General features: G+C 45.2%; 1 protein-coding gene across 1 annotated transcript in view; it reads right to left on the bottom strand.

Annotated features, from left to right (window-relative positions):
• The window catches only part of LOC129841810 (anoctamin-1-like), a 224,328-nt gene that overhangs the window by 126,011 nt on the left and 77,490 nt on the right, over positions 1-20,827 (bottom strand). Inside the window, exons 4-11 of the mRNA XM_055910096.1 lie at positions 19,466-19,564; positions 18,684-18,850; positions 18,534-18,588; positions 15,001-15,052; positions 1,779-1,834; positions 1,643-1,690; positions 1,488-1,552; positions 1,062-1,196 (exon numbers count right to left, since the gene is read on the bottom strand). Of these exons, the coding sequence (XP_055766071.1) occupies positions 1,062-1,196; positions 1,488-1,552; positions 1,643-1,690; positions 1,779-1,834; positions 15,001-15,052; positions 18,534-18,588; positions 18,684-18,850; positions 19,466-19,564 (677 nt within the window). The remainder of the gene's footprint in view (positions 1-1,061; positions 1,197-1,487; positions 1,553-1,642; positions 1,691-1,778; positions 1,835-15,000; positions 15,053-18,533; positions 18,589-18,683; positions 18,851-19,465; positions 19,565-20,827) is intronic.

The raw sequence follows: 20,827 nt of genomic DNA on the forward strand, positions 1-20,827 counted from the left end.
TGACGTATTGATCGTGGTAACTGACGTATTGATCGTGGTAACTGACGTATTGATCGTGGTAACTGACGTATTGATCGTGGTAACTGACGTAATGATCGTGGTAACTGACGTAATGATCGTGGTAACTGACGTATTGATCGTGGTAACTGATGTAATGATTGTGGTAACTGGAATAATGGTCGTGGTAACTGACGTATTGATCGTGGTAACTGACGTAATGATCGTGGTAACTGACGTAATGATCGTGGTAACTGACGTATTGATCGTGGTAACTGACATAATGATCGTGGTAACTGACGTATTGATCGTGGTAACTGACGTAATGATCGTGGTAACTGACGTAATGATCGTGGTAACTGACGTAATGATCGTGGTAACTGACGCAATGATCGTGGTAACTGACGTAATGATCGTGGTAACTGACGTAATGATCGTGGTAACTGCCGTAATGATCGTGGTAACTGACGTAATGATCGTGGTAACTGACGTAATGATCGTGGTAACTGACGTAATGATCGTGGTAACTGACGTAATGATCGTGGTAACTGACGTAATGATTGTGGTAACTGACGTATTGATCGTGGTAACTGACGTAATGATCGTGGTAACTGACGTAATGATCGTGGTAACTGACGTATTGATCGTGGTGACTGACGTATTGATCGTGGTAACTGACGTATTGATCGTGGTAACTGACGTATTGATCGTGGTAACTGACATATTGATCGTGGTAACTGACGTAATGATTGTGGTAACTGACGTATTGATCGTGGTAGCTGACGTATTGATCGTGGTAACTGACGTATTGATCGTGGTAGCTGACGTAATGATCGTGGTAACTGACATATTGATCGTGGTAACTGACGTATTGATCGTGGTAACTGACGTAATGATTGTGGTAACTCACGTAATGCATGATCATGCTAACTGAAGTTATTGGAAAATTGTTATGAAGAGTAACTAAGGGCAGGATTCAAAAATCAGTCCAATAAAGAGAGACATATTGATGTACAGAATGCACGGGAGAGAGAATGAGGACTGTGTGTGGTGTGTATGTGTACCTGGGCACATTAGTGTTGACAGTGAGGACACCATAGAGGAACACTATAAGGCCCAGTAGAGAGGGTGGGACCAACATCCGGGTGTAAACTCCCATCCAGGCAAAGTACAGACCAATCGCCTCCCCAAAATACTTCCTGTTAGAGGTCAGAGTCAATATAGTACTTCTTATTACAGGTCAAACAGGCAGACAGATACACTTTAGGTTATACCTGAGTAGGTCCAGACAGATACACTTTAGGTTATACCTGAGTAGGTCCAGACAGATACACTTTAGGTTATACCTGATTAGGTCCAGACAGACATACTTTAGGTTATACCTGAGTAGGTCCAGACAGATACACTTTAGGTTATACCTGATTAGGTCCAGACAGATACACTTTAGGTTATACCTGAGTAGGTCCAGACAGACATACTTTAGGTTTTACCTGATTAGGTCCAATGGCTGGTATTTGAACATCACTCCATAGTTGGCCCACTCCTCATATAGGAGCTGAAAAACACACAGCGTTAACTAGATGTTGCTTCTCTGGAATCATAAGACCATGCTAAAGGACACCGCTGACCAATCACATGAGCTCACCTGTCTGTCGTTCCTCTGATCCCGCCCTCCTTTCCTGGTGAATGACCCCTGAGGACAGAAACGTGTTATCTCTAACCACGTGACCTTAACTTCTGAACGTTTCACCATGTTATCATGGGGATGGAATCATACTCACATCGTGTGGAGGAAAGGCAGAGTTATAGACACCAGTGGCTAATAACGATGAGATACCTGATAGAGAGAGAGGCAGAGTTATAGACACCAGTGGCTAATAACGATGAGATACCTGATAGAGAGAGAGACAGAGTTATAGACACCAGTAGCTAATAACGATGAGATACCTGATAGAGAGAGAGGCAGAGTTAGAGACACCAGTGGCTAATAACGATGAGATACCTGATAGAGAGAGAGACACCAGCAACTAATAATGATGCGATACCTGATAGAGACATAGTTAAAGACACAAGTAGCTAATAACGATCAGATACCTGATAGATGGAAGATGGCGCCGGAGAAGGCAGACGTTTTACGTTCCCCCAGCGGAATGTGTTTTTTGTTTGTTTATTTGTTTTGTTCGTAATGTTGCTGCTACCGTCTCTTATGACCAAAAATAACTTCTAGACATCAGGACTGCGATTTCTCACCACGGGCTGGCAGAATACATTTTTTCCCTTTCACGACTTTGACGAGCCCGACACGAAGGATATACTGCTTCCTCAGGAACAGGCCCGGATCCCCGTGATCCATGTGAAGTAGAGGCAGAGGAAGAGGTGCCGAAGAGCGGGCTGAGAATTTGTAGGTGTCACGTTCTGACCATAGTTCTTTTGTATTGTCTTTGTTTTAGTGTTGGTCAGGGCGTGAGTTGGGTGGGTATTATCTATGTTTTCTGTTTCTATGTGGGGTTTCTCGTTTGGCCTGATATGGTTCTCAATCAGAGGCAGGTGTTAGTCGTTGTCTCTGATTGGGAACCATATTTAGGTAGCCTGTGCTCTATTGTGTTTTGGTGGGTGATTGTCTTCAGTCTTTGTGTGTCTGCACCAGATAGAACTGTTTCGGTTTTCACGTTTGTTGTTTTGTATTTGAAGTGTTCAGTTTTTTGGTTTATTATTAAATTAAGATGAACACTAACCACGCTGCGCTTTGGTCCTCTCTTTCTCCCGACGACAACCGTTACAGTAGGAGATTGAATAAACCCCCACTTCCCTCCATTCTGCAAACGTCCTTGGAGAATAAAATCGACGAGTTAAGCGGAAGATAAAACTATCAACTGGACATTAAAAACTAACATCTTATGCTTCACGGAGTCGTGGCTGAACTACGACAATATCAACATACAGCTGGCCGGTTATACAATGTACCGGCAGGAAAGAACAGCGGCGTCAGGTAAGACAAGCGGACTATGTACTTTTGTAAAGAACAGCTGGTGCACGATAGCTAATGAAGTCTCGAGCTATTGCTCGCCAGAGGGAGAGTATCTCATGAAAATCTGTCAACCACATTACCTACCAAGATAGTTTTCCTCTGTATTAATCGTAGCTGTTTACATACCACCACAGTCAGAGGCTGGCACTAAGACAGCATTGAATGAGATGTATGTGGCCATAAGCAAACAAGAAAACACTCACCAAGGCAACGCTCCTAGTAGCCGGAGACTTTAATGAAGAGAAACTTAAATACGTTTTACCAAATTTCTATCAGCATGTTAAATGTGCAACCAGAGGAAAAATAACTCAGGACCACCTATACTCCACACACAGAGACATACAAATCATCCTCCATTTGGCAAATCTGACCATAATTTTATCCTCCTGATTCCTACTTACAAGCCAAAATTGAAGGAGTCACCACATCAGTCATTGGCTTCATCAATAAGTGCATTGATGACATCGTCCCCACAGTGACTGTACGTATATAGTCCAACCAGAAGCAATGGATTACAGGTAGCATCCACACTGCGCTAAAGGCTAGAGCTGCCGCTTTCAAGGAGCGGGACTCTAACCCAGAAGCTTATAAGAAAAACTGATATGCCCTCCGACGAACCCTTCAAACAGGCAAAGCATTAATACAGGACAAAGATCGAATCTTACTACACCGGCTCTAATGCTTGTCGCAAGTGGCAGGGCTTGCAAACCATTGTAGTCTGTAAAGGGAAGCACAGCCGAGAGCTGCCCAGTGACACAAGCCTACCAGACGAGCTAAACTACATCTATGCTCGCTTCGAGGCAAATAACACTGAAACATTCATGAGAGCACCAGCTGTTCCGGGCGACTGTGTGATCACGCTCACCTCAGACGATTTGATTAAACAGGTCAACATTCACAAGGCCGCAGGGCCAGACGGATTACCAGGACGTGTACTGCAAGCATGCGCTGACCAACTGGCAAATGTCTTCACTGACATTTCAACCTCTCCCTGATTGAGTCTGTAATACCAACATGTTTCAAGTAGACCACCATAGTGCCTGTGCCCAAGAACACTAAGGTATCCTGCCTAAATGATTACCGACCCGTAACGCTCACATCTGTATCCATGAAGTGGATACAGTGCTTCTACACCTGCATTCTAGCTGTTTGGGGTTTTAGGCTGGGTCTCTGTACTCCACTTCGAGACATTAGCTGATGTACGAAGGGCTATATAAAATAAACTTGATTGATTGATTGAAGTGCTTTGAAAGACTGGTCATGGCTCACATAAACACCATTATCTCAGAAACCCTAGACCGCCTTCAATTTGCATACCGCCCCAACAGATCCACAGATGATGCAATCTCTATTGTACTCCACACTGCCCTTTCCTACCTGGACAAAATGAACACTAACGTGAGAGTGCTGTTCATTGACTACAGCTCAGCGTTCAACACCATAGTGCCCTCAAAGCTAATCACTAAGCTAAGGACCCTAGGACTTAACACCTCCCTCTGTAACTGGATCCTGGGCTTCCTGACGGGTCGCCCCCAGGTGGTATGGGTAGGTAACAACACATCCACCACACTGATCCTTAACACAGGGGCCCCTAAGGGGTGTGTGCTCAGTCCCCTCCTGTACTCACTGTTCCCACATGACTGCACGGTCAGGCACGACTCCAACACCATCATTAAATTTAGCCGTGTGGTGTCAGGACAACAACCTCTCCCTTAACATGATCAAGACAAAGGAGATGATTGTGGACTACAGGAAAAGGAGGACCGAGCACGCCACCATTCTCATTGACGGGGCTGCAGCGGAGCAGTTTGAGAGCTTCAATTTCCTTGGTGTCCACATCACCAACAAACTAACATGGTCCAAGCACATCAAGACAGTTGTGAAGAGGGCACCACAAAACCTTTTCCTCCTCAGGAGACTGAAAAGATTTGGCATGTGTCCTCAGATCCTCAAAAAGGTTCTACAGCTGCACCATTGAGAGCATCCTGACTGGTTGCATCACTGCCTGGAATGTCAACTGCTTGGCCTCCAACCGCAAGGCACTACAGTGGGTAGTGCGAACGGCCCAGTACATCACTGGGGTCAAACTTCCTGCAATCCAGGACCTCTATACCAGGCGGTATCAGAGGAAGGCCATAAAAATTGTCAAAGACTCCAGCCACCCGTTATAGACTGTTCTCTCTGCTACCTCACGGCAAGCGGTACCGGAGCACCAAGTCTAGGTCCAAGAGGCTTCTAAACAGCTTCTACCCCCGAGCCATACGACTCCTGAACATCTAATCAAATGGCTACCCAGACTATTTACATTGCCCCCCTTCTACGCTGCTACTCTCTGTTATTATCTATGCATAGTCACTTTGATAACTCTACCGACATGTGCATATTACCTCAATTACCTCGACACCGGTGCCCCCTGTATATAGCCTCCACATTGACTCTGTACCGTTACCCCCTGTATATAGCCTCCACATTGACTCTGTACCGTTACCCCCTGTATATAGTCTCCACATTGACTCTGTACTGTAACACCCTGTATATAGCCTCCACATTGACTCTGTACCGTTACCCCCTGTATATAGCCTCCACATTGACTCTGTACCGGTACCCCCTGTATATAGCCTCCACATTGACTCTGTACCGGTACCCCCTGTATATAGCCTCCACATTGACTCTGTACCGTTACCCCCTGTATATAGCCTCCACATTGACTCTGTACCGTAACACCCTGTATATAGCCTCCACATTGACTCTGTACCGGTACCCCCTGTATATAGCCTCCACATTGACTCTGTACCGTTAACCCCTGTATATAGCCTCCACATTGACTCTGTACCGGTACCCCCTGTATATAGCCTCCACATTGACTCTGTACCGGTACCCCCTGTATATAGCCTCCACATTGACTCTGTACCGGTACCCCCTGTATATAGCCTCCACATTGACTCTGTACCGGTACCCCCTGTATATAGCCTCCACATTGACTCTGTACCGTTAACCCCTGTATATAGCCTCCACATTGACTCTGTACCGGTACCCCCTGTATATAGCCTCCACATTGACTCTGTACCGGTACCCCCTGTATATAGCCTCCACATTGACTCTGTACCGGTACCCCCTGTATATAGCCTCCACATTGACTCTGTACCGTTAACCCCTGTATATAGCCTCCACATTGACTCTGTACCGGTACCCCCTGTATATAGCCTCCACATTGACTCTGTACCGTTAACCCCTGTATATAGCCTCCACATTGACTCTGTACCGTTAACCCCTGTATATAGCCTCCACATTGACTCTGTTCCGGTGCCCCCTGTATATAGCCTCCACATTGACTCTGTACCGTAACACCCTGTATATAGCCTCCACATTGACTCTGTACCGGTACCCCCTGTATATAGCCTGCACATTGACTCTGTACCGTTAACCCCTGTATATAGCCTCACTATTGTTATTTACTGCTGCTCTTTAATTATTTGTTATTCTTACCTCTTACTTTTTTTTGTTGGTATTTTCTTAAAACGAAATTGTTGGTTAAGAGCTTGTAATTAAACACTTCACTGTAAGGTTGTAATACCTGTTGTATTCGGAGCATGTGACAAATAAAATTTGATTTGATTTGAATGTACAAACAAATAAACAAACAAACCAACAAAAACAAAGGCAAAGTCTTCTCAGGCTTTGTTGATTTCAAAAAAGCTTTTGACTCAATTTGGCACGAGGGTCTGCTTTACAAATTGATGGAAAGTGGTGTTGAGGGAAAAACATTCAACATTATAAAATCCATGTACACAATCAACAAGTGTGTGTACATCAGCGCCACGTGAAACTTCCACAATGCCGTGAACGATCTGAGAGACAAGGCAAGAAGGGTCTTCTACGCCATCAAAAGGAACATCAAATTCAACCATTAGGATCTGGATAAAAACACTTGAATCAGTTATAGAACCCATTGCCTTTATGGTGGTGAGGTCTGGGGTCCTTATAGAACCCTTTGCCTTTATGGTTGTGAGGTCTGGGGTCCTTATAGAACCCATTGCCCTTTATGGTTGTGAGGTCTGGGGTCCTTATAGAACCCATTGCCCTTTATGGTTGTGAGGTCTGGGGTCCTTATAGAACCCATTGCCCTGTATGGTTGTGAGGTCTGGGGTCCTTATAGAACCCATTGCCCTTTATGGTTGTGAGGTCTGGGGTCCTTATAGAACCCATTGCCCTCTATGGTCTTGAGGTCTGGGGTCCTTATAGAACCCATTGCCCTTTATGGTTGTGAGGTCTGGGGTCCTTATAGAACCCATTGCCCTCTATGGTTGTGAGGTCTGGGGTCCTTATAGAACCCATTGCCCTTTATGGTTGTGAGGTCTGGGGTCCTTATAGAACCCATTGCCCTTTATGGTTGTGAGGTCTGGGGTCCTTATAGAACCCATTGCCCTTTATGGTTGTGAGGTCTGGGGTCCTTATAGAACCCATTGCCCTCTATGGTTGTGAGGTCTGGGGTCCTTATGGAACCCATTGCCCTTTATGGTTGTGAGGTCTGGGGTCCTTATAGAACCCATTGCCCTTTATGGTTGTGAGGTCTGGGGTCCTTATAGAACCCATTGCCCTCTATGGTTGTGAGGTCTGGGGTCCTTATAGAACCCATTGCCCTCTATGGTTGTGAGGTCTGGGGTCCTTATAGAACCCATTGCCCTTTATGGTTGTGAGGTCTGGGGTCCTTATAGAACCCATTGCCCTTTATGGTTGTGAGGTCTGGGGTCCTTATAGAACCCATTGCCCTTTATGGTTGTGAGGTCTGGGGTCCTTATAGAACCCATTGCCCTCTATGGTTGTGAGGTCTGGGGTCCTTATAGAACCCATTGCCTTCTATGGTTGTGAGGTCTGGGGTCCTTATAGAACCCATTGCCCTTTATGGTTGTGAGGTCTGGGGTCCTTATAGAACCCATTGCCTTTATGGTTGTGAGGTCTGGGGTCCTTATAGAACCCATTGCCCTTTATGGTTGTGAGGTCTGGGGTCCTTATAGAACCCATTGCCCTTTATGGTTGTGAGGTCTGGGGTCCTTATAGAACCCATTGTCCTTTATGGTTGTGAGGTCTGGGGTCCTTATAGAACCCATTGTCCTTTATGGTTGTGAGGTCTGGGGTCCTTATAGAACCCATTGCCCTTTATGGTTGTGAGGTCTGGGGTCCTTATAGAACCCATTGCCCTTTATGGTTGTGAGGTCTGGGGTCCTTATAGAACCCATTGCCCTTTATGGTTGTGAGGTCTGGGGTCTGCACCGCAAGCAGAATTCTGCAAAAATATCTGTGCACAACGTTAAACACCAAATAATGCATTCAGGGCAGAATTAGGCCGATACCCGCTAATTATCAACATCCAGAAAAGAGCTGTTAAATTCTACAACCACCTAAAAGGAAGCGATTCCCAAACCTTCCATAACAAAGCCATCACCTACAGAGAGTTGAACCTGGAGAAGAGTCCCCTCAGCAAGCTGGTTCTGGGGCTCTGTTCACAAACACAAACACACCCCACAAAGCCCCAGGACAACAGCACAATTAGACCCAACCAAATCATGAGAAAACAAAAAGATAATTACTTGACACATTGGAAATAATTAACAAAAAAACACAGCAACCTAGAATGCTATTTGGCCCTAAACAGAGAGTACACAGAATACCTGACCAATCTGACTGGCCCTAATCAGACAGTAAACAGTGGCAGAATACCTGACCAATCTGACTGGTCCTAATCAGACAGTAAACAGTGGCAGAATACCTGACCAATCTGACTGACCCTAATCAGACAGTAAACAGTGGCAGAATACCTGACCAATGTGACTGACCCAACCTTAAGGAAAGCTTTGACTATGTACAGACTCAGTGAGCATAGCCTTGCTATTGAGAAAGGCCGCCGTAGGCAGACATGGCTCTCAAGAGAAGACAGGCTATGTGCAAACTGCCCACAAAATGAGGTGGAAACTGAGCTGCACTTCCTAATCTCCTGCCCAATGTATGACCATATTAGAGACACATATTTTCCTCAGATCACACAGATCCACAAAGAATTCGAAAACAAATCCAATTTTGATAAACTCCCATATCTACTGGGTGAAATTCCACAGTGTGCCATCACAGCAAGATTTGTGACCTGTTGCCACAAGAAAAGGGCAACCAGTGAAGAACAAACACCATTGTAAATACAACCCATATTTATGCTTACTTATTTTAACTTGTGTGCTTTAACCATTTGTACATTGTTACAACACTGTATATATTTAATATGACACTCATAATGTCTTTATTGTTTTGAAACTTCTGTATGTGTAATGTTTACTGTTAATTAGTTTTGTTTGTTTCACTTTTGTGTATTGTCTACCTCATTTGCTTTGGCAATGTTAACACATGTTTCCCATGCCAATAAAGCCCCTTGAATTGAATTGAATTGATACAGCAAGAGAGAGATACAGCGAGAGAGATACAGCGAGAGAGAGAGAGATACAGTGAGAGAGAGAGATACAGTGAGAGAGAGAGATACAGCAAGAGAGAGAGAGAGATACAGCAAGAGAGAGATACAGCGAGAGAGATAGAGAGATACAGTGAGAGAGAGAGATACAGTGAGAGAGAGAGATACAGCAAGAGAGAGAGAGAGATACAGTGAGAGAGAGAGATACAGTGAGAGAGAGAGATACAGCAAGAGAGAGAGAGAGATACAGCGAGAGAGATAGAGATACAGCGAGAGAGAGAGAGATACAGCAAGAGAGAGAGAGAGAGAGATACAGTGAGAGAGAGAGATACAGTGAGAGAGAGAGATACAGCGAGAGAGAGATACAGAGAGAGAGAGAGAGAGAGAGAGAGAGAGAGATACAGCGAGAGAGAGAGAGAGAGATACAGCAAGAGAGAGAGATACAGCGAGAGAGAGAGATACAGCGAGAGAGAGAGAGATACAGTGAGAGAGAGAGAGATACAGTGAGAGAGAGAGAGAAATACAGCGAGAGAGAGAGATACAGCAAGAGAGAGAGATACAGCAAGAGAGAGAGAGAGATGCATCAAGAGAGAGATACAGCGAGAGAGAGAGAGAGAGAGAGAGATACAGCGAGAGAGAGAGAGAGAGATACAGCGAGAGAGAGAGAGATACAGTGAGAGAGAGATACAGCAAGAGAGAGATACAGCAAGAGAGAGATACAGCGAGAGAGATACAGCGAGAGAGAGAGAGATACAGAGAGAGAGAGAGAGAGAGAGATACAGAGAGAGAGAGAGAGAGATACAGCGAGAGAGAGATACAGCGAGAGAGAGAGAGATACAGCGAGAGAGAGAGAGATACAGAGAGAGAGAGATACAGATAGAGAGAGATATAGCGAGAGAGAGAGAGATACAGAGACAGAGAGAGAAAGAGATACAGTGAGAGAGAGATACAGTGAGAGAGAGAGAGAGAGATACAGCGAGAGAGAGAGAGAGATACAGAGAGAGAGAGAGAGATACAGTGAGAGAGAGATACAGTGAGAGAGAGATACAGTGAGAGAGAGATACAGAGAGAGAGAGATACAGCGAGAGAGAGAGAGATACAGCAAGAGAGAGAGAGAGAGATACAGTGAGAGAGATACAGCAAGAGAGAGAGAGAGAGATATACAGCGAGAGAGAGAGAGATACAGCGAGAGAGAGAGAGATACAGCGAGAGAGAGAGAGATACAGAGAGAGAGAGAGAGAGAGAGATACAGCGAGAGAGAGAGAGATGCAGCAAGAGAGAGAGAGAGAGAGCGAGAGAAAGCGAGAGAGATGCCGAGAGAGCAAGAGAGATACAGAGAGAGCGAGAGAGATACAGAGAGAGCGAGAGAGATACAGAGAGAGCGAGAGAGATACAGAGAGAGCGAGAGAGATACAGAGAGAGCGAGAGAGATACAGAGAGAGCGAGAGAGATACAGAGAGAGCGAGAGAGATACAGAGAGAGCGAGAGAGATACAGAGAGAGAGAGAGAGATACAGAGAGAGCGAGAGAGATACAGAGAGAGAGAGAGAGATACAGAGAGAGAGAGAGATACAGAGAGAGAGAGAGATACAGAGAGAGAGAGATACAGAGAGAGAGAGAGAGATACAGCGAGAGAGAGATACAGAGAGAGAGAGAGAGAGAGAGATACAGCAAGAGAGAGAGAGATACAGCGAGAGAGAGATACAGAGAGAGAGAGAGAGAGAGATACAGCAAGAGAGAGATACAGCGAGAGAGATACAGCGAGAGAGAGAGATACAGCGAGAGAGAGAGAGATACAGTGAGAGAGAGAGAGATACAGTGAGAGAGAGAGAGATACAGCAAGAGAGAGAGAGAGATACAGCAAGAGAGAGAGAGAGATACAGCAAGAGAGAGATACAGCGAGAGAGAGAGATACAGCAAGAGAGAGAGAGAGATACATCAAGAGAGAGATACAGCGAGAGAGAGAGAGAGAGAGAGAGAGAGAGAGAGAGAGAGAGAGAGAGAGAGAGATACAGCGAGAGAGAGAGAGATACAGTGAGAGAGAGAGATACAGCAAGAGAGAGATACAGCGAGAGAGAGAGAGATACAGCGAGAGAGAGAGAGAGATACAGCGAGAGAGAGAGATACAGCGAGAGAGAGAGAGAGATACAGAGAGAGAGAGAGAGAGATACAGCGAGAGAGAGAGAGAGATACAGATAGAGAGAGATACAGCGAGAGAGAGAGAGAGATAGAGCGAGAGAGAGAGAGATACAGCGAGAGAGAGAGAGATACAGTGAGAGAGAGATACAGTGAGAGAGAGATACAGAGAGAGAGAGAGAGAGAGATACAGCAAGAGAGAGAGAGATACAGCAAGAGAGAGAGAGAGAGAGAGAGAGATACAGTGAGAGAGATACAGCGAGAGAGAGAGAGATACAGCGAGAGAGAGAGAGAGATATAGCGAGAGAGAGAGAGAGATATAGCGAGAGAGAGAGAGATACAGCGAGAGAGAGATACAGATAGAGAGAGATACAGCGAGAGTGAGAGAGAGATACAGAGACAGAGAGAGAGAGAGAGACAGAGAGGGAGAGAGAGATACAGCGAGAGAGAGAGAGATACAGTGAGAGAGAGATACAGTGAGAGAGAGATACAGAGAGAGAGAGAGAGAGATACAGCGAGAGAGAGAGAGATACAGCAAGAGAGAGAGAGAGAGAGAGAGATACAGTGAGAGAGAGAGAGATACAGCGAGAGAGAGAGAGATACAGCGAGAGAGAGAGAGATACAGAGAGAGAGAGCGAGAGAGATACAGCGAGAGAGAGAGAGATACAGAGAGAGATACAGCAAGAGAGAGAGATACAGCGAGAGAGAGATACAGCAAGAGAGAGAGATACAGCGAGAGAGAGATACAGCAAGAGAGAGAGAGATACAGTGAGAGAGAGATACAGCAAGAGAGAGATACAGCAAGAGAGAGATACAGCGAGAGAGATACAGCGAGAGAGAGAGAGATACAGCGAGAGAGAGAGAGAGAGAGATACAGCGAGAGAGAGAGAGAGATACAGCGAGAGAGAGATACAGCGAGAGAGAGAGAGATACAGCGAGAGAGAGAGAGATACAGAGAGAGAGAGATACAGATAGAGAGAGATATAGCGAGAGAGAGAGAGATACAGAGACAGAGAGAGAAAGAGATACAGTGAGAGAGAGATACAGTGAGAGAGAGAGAGAGAGATACAGCGAGAGAGAGAGAGAGATACAGAGAGAGAGAGAGAGATACAGTGAGAGAGAGATACAGTGAGAGAGAGATACAGTGAGAGAGAGATACAGAGAGAGAGAGATACAGCGAGAGAGAGAGAGATACAGCAAGAGAGAGAGAGAGAGATACAGTGAGAGAGATACAGCAAGAGAGAGAGAGAGAGATATACAGCGAGAGAGAGAGAGATACAGCGAGAGAGAGAGAGATACAGCGAGAGAGAGAGAGATACAGAGAGAGAGAGAGAGAGAGAGATACAGCGAGAGAGAGAGAGATACAGCAAGAGAGAGAGAGAGAGAGCGAGAGAAAGCGAGAGAGATGCCGAGAGAGCAAGAGAGATACAGAGAGAGCGAGAGAGATACAGAGAGAGCGAGAGAGATACAGAGAGAGCGAGAGAGATACAGAGAGAGCGAGAGAGATACAGAGAGAGCGAGAGAGATACAGAGAGAGCGAGAGAGATACAGAGAGAGCGAGAGAGATACAGAGAGAGCGAGAGAGATACAGAGAGAGAGAGAGAGATACAGAGAGAGCGAGAGAGATACAGAGAGAGAGAGAGAGATACAGAGAGAGAGAGAGATACAGAGAGAGAGAGAGATACAGAGAGAGAGAGATACAGAGAGAGAGAGAGAGATACAGCGAGAGAGAGATACAGAGAGAGAGAGAGAGAGAGATACAGCAAGAGAGAGAGAGATACAGCGAGAGAGAGATACAGAGAGAGAGAGAGAGAGAGATACAGCAAGAGAGAGATACAGCGAGAGAGATACAGCGAGAGAGAGAGATACAGCGAGAGAGAGAGAGATACAGTGAGAGAGAGAGAGATACAGTGAGAGAGAGAGAGATACAGCAAGAGAGAGAGAGAGATACAGCAAGAGAGAGAGAGAGATACAGCAAGAGAGAGATACAGCGAGAGAGAGAGATACAGCAAGAGAGAGAGAGAGATACATCAAGAGAGAGATACAGCGAGAGAGAGAGAGAGAGAGAGAGAGAGAGAGAGAGAGAGAGAGAGATACAGCGAGAGAGAGAGAGATACAGTGAGAGAGAGAGATACAGCAAGAGAGAGATACAGCGAGAGAGAGAGAGATACAGCGAGAGAGAGAGAGAGATACAGCGAGAGAGAGAGAGAGATACAGCGAGAGAGAGAGAGAGATACAGCGAGAGAGAGAGAGAGATACAGCGAGAGAGAGAGAGAGATACAGATAGAGAGAGATACAGCGAGAGAGAGAGAGAGATACAGCGAGAGAGAGAGAGATACAGCGAGAGAGAGAGAGATACAGTGAGAGAGAGATACAGTGAGAGAGAGATACAGAGAGAGAGAGAGAGAGAGAGATACAGCAAGAGAGAGAGAGATACAGCAAGAGAGAGAGAGAGAGAGAGAGAGATACAGTGAGAGAGATACAGCGAGAGAGAGAGAGATACAGCGAGAGAGAGAGAGAGATATAGCGAGAGAGAGAGAGAGATATAGCGAGAGAGAGAGAGATACAGCGAGAGAGAGATACAGATAGAGAGAGATACAGCGAGAGTGAGAGAGAGATACAGAGACAGAGAGAGAGAGAGAGACAGAGAGGGAGAGAGAGATACAGCGAGAGAGAGAGAGATACAGTGAGAGAGAGATACAGTGAGAGAGAGATACAGAGAGAGAGAGAGAGAGATACAGCGAGAGAGAGAGAGATACAGCAAGAGAGAGAGAGAGAGAGAGATACAGTGAGAGAGAGAGAGATACAGCGAGAGAGAGAGAGATACAGCGAGAGAGAGAGAGATACAGAGAGAGAGAGCGAGAGAGATACAGCGAGAGAGAGAGAGATACAGAGAGAGATACAGCAAGAGAGAGAGATACAGCGAGAGAGAGATACAGCAAGAGAGAGAGATACAGCGAGAGAGAGATACAGCAAGAGAGAGAGAGAGAGAGATACAGCAAGAGAGAGAGAGAGAGAGCGAGAGAAAGCGAGAGAGATGCAGAGAGAGCGAGAGAGATACAGAGAGAGCGAGAGAGATACAGAGAGAGCGAGAGAGATACAGATAGAGCGAGAGAGATACAGAGAGAGAGAGAGAGATACAGAGAGAGCGAGATAGATACAGAGAGAGCGAGAGAGATACAGTGAGAGAGAGAGATACAGAGAGAGAGAGAGAGATACAGAGAGAGAGAGAGATACAGAGAGAGAGAGATACAGAGAGAGAGAGATACAGAGAGAGAGAGATACAGAGAGAGAGAGATACAGAGAGAGAGAGATACAGAGAGAGAGAGATACAGAGAGAGAGAGAAATACAGCGAGGGGGAGATACAAAGAAAGAGAGTGCTCACCAGTGGCTTGGCAAGTCTGTGTACAGGCGGTGCGTGTCAATATCTCCTTGACCTAGACACACGGACACACAAACACAAACACAGGAAGTGAAGGTGGTGACTCCTTTACTGCAGCTGCTATGACACGTTTCCATGCACTGTGATAATTCCATATTAAACTGATTATGGCAGGAGGCAGATTATGCAATAGTTAAAATTGAAGTAAGCAAACGCCAGTTAAAACACCTGGTTTTCTGAGCAATCTATCAAAATATTAGGACATGTAAACAGCGGCATTCCAGCTGTGTATATTTTATTTATGTTTTTGCTAGTATCACTGCTCTTTATTAAGCGTTACGCATCTGCCACAAGGCCTTGACATGATCTTTCCCAATAGGCCGAAAAAGCTATTTCAAGTCTGCAAGGTCCTTGTGCACACTTCCAGTAAACAGTAAACATCTCGACAGATGATCAAGCACCTCTTTAACCACAACAGCCACTTCATTGGTTAGTTCAGTTTGTGAACTGGTTCCAAGTCCTGAACAGCCCCCCTCATTTATCCTCATCCTCTTTGATACATAAAATACTTAGAGGCATTGAAATAAACTGCAAGATATAGTGGTTTGGCGCCTTCTCCCTCCTGTAGTAAGAGAACGCAGTGCATGTGATCCCCGCGTGCATGTGATCCGCGCGTGCATGTGATCCCCGCGTGCATGTGATCCGCGCGTGCATATGATCCACGCGTGCATGTGATCCCCGCGTGCATGTGATCCGCGCGTGCATGTGATCCCCGCGTGCATGTGATCCCCGCGTGCATATGATCTTGTGCTAGCATCAACGTGCTTCCCTCTTTTGTGTGAGTTAAATGAAATCGGAACAACTGAATGTTTTATAAGTAGTTTTCAAATGCAAACTGCTTCCCAAAAATAACATGGTCGCTGTGGTAGAACTTTTATTTTGATTGTCGTTTTTTTTGTGTCAACAAGTTGATTTCAGATGTGTCCATGTAAACAGGAATATTAGGGAAAATGTTAATCTAGCAAGCATCTAAATATTTCATTTGAACTATTAAATTAATCTGACTATCCACAATAATCACATGATTAACCATTACCCTAGCCACAATAATCACATGATTAACCATTACCCTAGCCACAATAATCACATGATTAACCATTACCCTAGCCACAATAATCACATGATTAACCATTACCCTAGCCACAATAATCACATGATTAACCATTACCCTAGCCACAATAATCACATGATTAACCATTACCCTATCCATAATAATCACATGATTAACCATTACCCTATCCACAATAATCACATGATTAACCATTACCTTATCCACAATAATCACAATTAATCATTACCCAGGCCACAATAATCACATGATAAACCCTATTAACCCATAACCTAGCCATAATAATCACACCCTATTAACCCTAATTGTTGCAACCCCTATTACTAGTCTGTTCAACCTCTCTTTTGTATCGTCCGCGATCCCTAAAGATTGGAAAGCTGCTGCAGTCATCCCCTTCTTCAAAGGGGGAGACACTCTAGACCCAAACTGTTACAGATCTATATCCATCCTACCCTGCCTTTCTGAGGTCTTCGAAAGCCAAGTTAAAGATCACCAACCATTTCAAATCCCACCACACCTTCTCCACTATGCAATCTTGTTTCCGAGCTGGTCATGGCTGCACCTCAGTCACGCTCAAGGTCCTAAACGATATCATAACCACCATGGACAAAAGACAATACTGTGCAGCCGTATTCATCGACCTGGCCAAGGCCTTCGACTCTGGCAATCACTGCATTCTTATCGGCAGACTCAATAGCCTTGGTTTCTCTAATGATTGCCTCGCCTGTTTCACCAACTACTTCTCAGACAGAGTTCAGTGTATCAAATCAGAGAGCCTCTTGTACGGACCTCTGGCAGTCTCTATGGGGGTGCCACAGGGCTTAATTCTCGGGGTGACTCTTTTCTCTGTATACATCAATGATATCGCTCTTCCTGCTGGTGATTCTCTGATCCACCTCTACACATAAGACACCATTCTGTATACATCTAGCCCTTCTTTGGACACTGTTAACTAACCTCCAGACGAGCTTCAATGCCATACAACTCTCATTCCATGGCCTCAAAATGCTTTTAAATGAAAGTAAAACTAAATGCATGCTCTTCAACCGATCGCTGCCCGCATGCCAGCATCACCACTCTGGAAGGCTCTGACTAAGAATAAATGGACAATTACAAATACCTACGTCTGGCTAGACTGTAAACTCTCCTTCCAGACTCATATTAAGCAATTCCAATCAAAAATGTAATCTAGAATAGGCTTCCTATTTCGCAACAAAGCATCCTTCACTCACGCCGCCAAACATACCCTCGTAAAACTGACCATCCTACCGATCCCTCACTTTGGCGATGTAATTTACAAAACAGCCTCCAACACTCTACTCAGCAAACTGGATGCAGTCTATCACAGTGCCATCCGTTTTGTCACCAAAGCCCCATATACTACCCACCACTGCGACCTGTACACTCTCGTTGGCTGGCCCTCGCTTCATATTCGTTGCCAAACCCACTGGCTCCAGGTCATCTACAAGTCTTTGCTAGGTAAAGCCCCGCCTTATCTCAGCTCACTGGTCACCATAGCAACACCCACCCGTAGCACACGCTCCAGCAGGTATATTTCACTGGTCAACCCCAAATACAACTCCTCCTTTGGCCGCCTTTCCATCCAGTTCTCTGCTGCCAATGACTGGAACGAATTGCAAAGAAATCACTGAAGCTGGAGACTCATATCTCCCTCACTAACTTTAAGCACCAGCTGTCAGAGCAGCTTTCAGATCATTGCACCTGTACATAGCCCATCTGTAAATAGCCCATCCAACTACCTCATCCCCATATTGTTATTTATTTTATACATTTTTTTTGCCTCTTTGCACCCCAGTATCTCTACTTGCACATTCATCTTCTGCACATCTATCACTCCAGTGTTTATTTGCTAAATTGTAATTACTTCACCACTACGGCCTATTTATTGCCTTTACCTCCCTAATCCTACTACATTTGCACACACTGTGTATAGACTTTTCTATTGTGTTATTGACTGTATGTTTGTTTATTCTATGTGTAACTCTGTGTTGTTGTCTGTGTCACACCACTTTGCTTTATCTTAGCCAGGTAGAAGTTGTAAATGAGAACTTGTTCTCATCAAGTTTACCTGGTTAAATAAAGTTTTTATTTATTTTTTTATTCTCATGATTAACCCTAACCAAAATAATCCCGATTAACCATGTTAATCCTCACCTTATCCACATTACTCACATGATTAACCCTAACCCTATCCAAAATAATCACATGATCAACCCTACTAATCCTAATCCTACCCACAATAATCACGATTAACCCTATTAACCCCATTTACACTATCCACAATAATCACGTGATTAACCCTATTTGTAACCACAATAGTCAAATTATTGTGTGCATGGAACCATACTCAGTAAGAAAGTGTAATTGAGAAGTGTGTGTGACTCACTATTCTGCTGCGTACGGCGTAGTCAAATAGAATATCCTGTGACTTGATTTCAAACCTGCAGAGGATGACAGACATGGTTAGAAAGCATGAGTGAATATGTGTGTAAGCGTTTGTATGTATGCATGTGTGTTTGTATGGGTGTGTACTCACAGGTGTAGCTTGTCTCTGGAGAAGGGGTGTGAGAGGGTCTTTGTTCGGTTCTGGTGGGACTGTGTGTTTAGTGTTTCTGGTACATCAGGTCGGAAGGGTTTGATCAGGGTTTGATACAACAATGCTATTTTCCCCGCGATGCCCTGAGGCTGCCGCAACTCATAACTCTGTCCAATCAGAGAACACAACACTCATAACTCTGTCCAATCAGAGAACACAACACTCATAACTCTGTCCAATCAGAGAACAACAAAACTCATAACTCTGTCCAATCAGAGAAAAACAACACTCATAACTCTGTCCAATCAGAGAACACAATAGGGTTGGGCGGTATTCAGATGTTCATTACAAGGTATAACAAGAGGCACATATTTTTTAGGGGGGGGAAATCACAAAACATTTTAGGCAACAGCGTTCTTGATCCAGGAGGGGATTGTCTGTAAGGAAGAAGCTTGATCTCGCCATCTAGCAAGTTAGCAAAACAAAAGCATAGCTGGAGCCCTGAGCTGGATATCATTTATTTGACACAGATAGTTAACTTATAGTTATAAGCAGTGGTGTAACCTCCTGCTTACGGTAGTCGGTATTTCTAAATACCCCGGTATACGGTATATCGCCCAAGCCTAGAACACAACAACCATAATCCTGTCCAATCAGAGAACACAACACTCATAACTCTGTCCAATCAAAGAACACATGTAACACGGTCACATCAGCTCAATCACAAGATTACTCAAAAAGCTATCAGGTGTGCATGTGTGTTGCTGTGGTAACAGGCATACCTTTTTGACTGGCACTTTGATCTTCTGTAGCTCCGCCTCTCTGCTCAGCGTCGCCCAGGGAACATGCAGCCGGATAAACCCTATACCCTGGGACCTAGACTACACACACACACACACACACACACACACACACACACACACACACACACACACACACACACACACACACACACACACACAAGGGATCTTCAATGATGCATTTAGGTTGCGTGAGAAATAGGTTGAATTTCAACACTCTCAGTAACGACGATCAAGACGATTACAGAGGATGAACTGCAAGTCATCCAAACCATTTAATCTTTGATTCTGTACACAACACGTCTTAAAGGGATGTTGAACGGCGTGAATAGCTAAAAACAAAGTAGAGAAAATATTAGACTACAGCCAAGGTAAATGGACAAATCCCTCTGTAGACCCTGACCTTGACGGGCCGCCCCCAGGTGGTGAAGGTAGGAAACAACACCTCCACTTCGCTGATCCTCAACACTGGAGCCCCACAAGGTACGTGCTCAGCCCCCTCCTGTACTCACTGTTCACCAATGATTGCGTGGCCACGCACGCCTCCAACTCAATCATCATCAAGTTTGCAGATAACGCAACAGTAGTAGGCTTGATCACAACAATGACGAGACAGCCTACAGGGAGGAGGTGAGGGCACTCGGAGTGTGGTGTCAACAAAACAAAGGAGATGATCGTGGACTTCAGGAAACAGCAGAGGGAGCACCCTCCTAACCACACCGATTGGACAGCAGTGGAGAAGGTGGAAAGTTTTAAGATCCTTGGCGTACACACCAACGATAGACTGAAATGGTCCACCCACACAGACACTGTGGTGAAGAAGGCGCAGCAGCGCCTCTTCAACCTCAGGAGGCTGAAGAAATTTGGCGTGTCACCTAAAACCCTCAAACTTTTACAGATGCACAATCGAGAGCATCCTGTCGGGCTGTATCACCGCCTGGTACGGCAACTGCTCCGCCCACAACCTCAGGGCTCTCCAGAGGGTAGTGAGGTCTGCACAACGCATCACCAGGGGCAAACTACCTGCCCGCCAGGTTACCTACAGCACCCGATGTCACAGGAAGGCCATAAAGATCATCAAGGACAACAACCACCCGAGCCACTGCCTGTTCACCCTGCTATCATCCAGAAGGCGAGGTCAGTACAGGTGCCTCAAAGCTGAAACCGAGAGACTGAAAAATATCTCGTCGGCTACTCTTCTATCTCAAGGCCATCAGACTGTTAAACAGCCATCGCTAACACAGACAGGCGGCTGCCTACACACAGACTTGAAATCATTGGCCACTAACAAATGGATCACTAGTCACTTTATCAATGCCACTTTAATAATGATGTCTACATATC

This window comes from Salvelinus fontinalis, unplaced genomic scaffold (genome assembly GCF_029448725.1).
Source record: "Salvelinus fontinalis isolate EN_2023a unplaced genomic scaffold, ASM2944872v1 scaffold_0001, whole genome shotgun sequence".
Classification (NCBI taxonomy): domain Eukaryota; kingdom Metazoa; phylum Chordata; class Actinopteri; order Salmoniformes; family Salmonidae; genus Salvelinus; species Salvelinus fontinalis.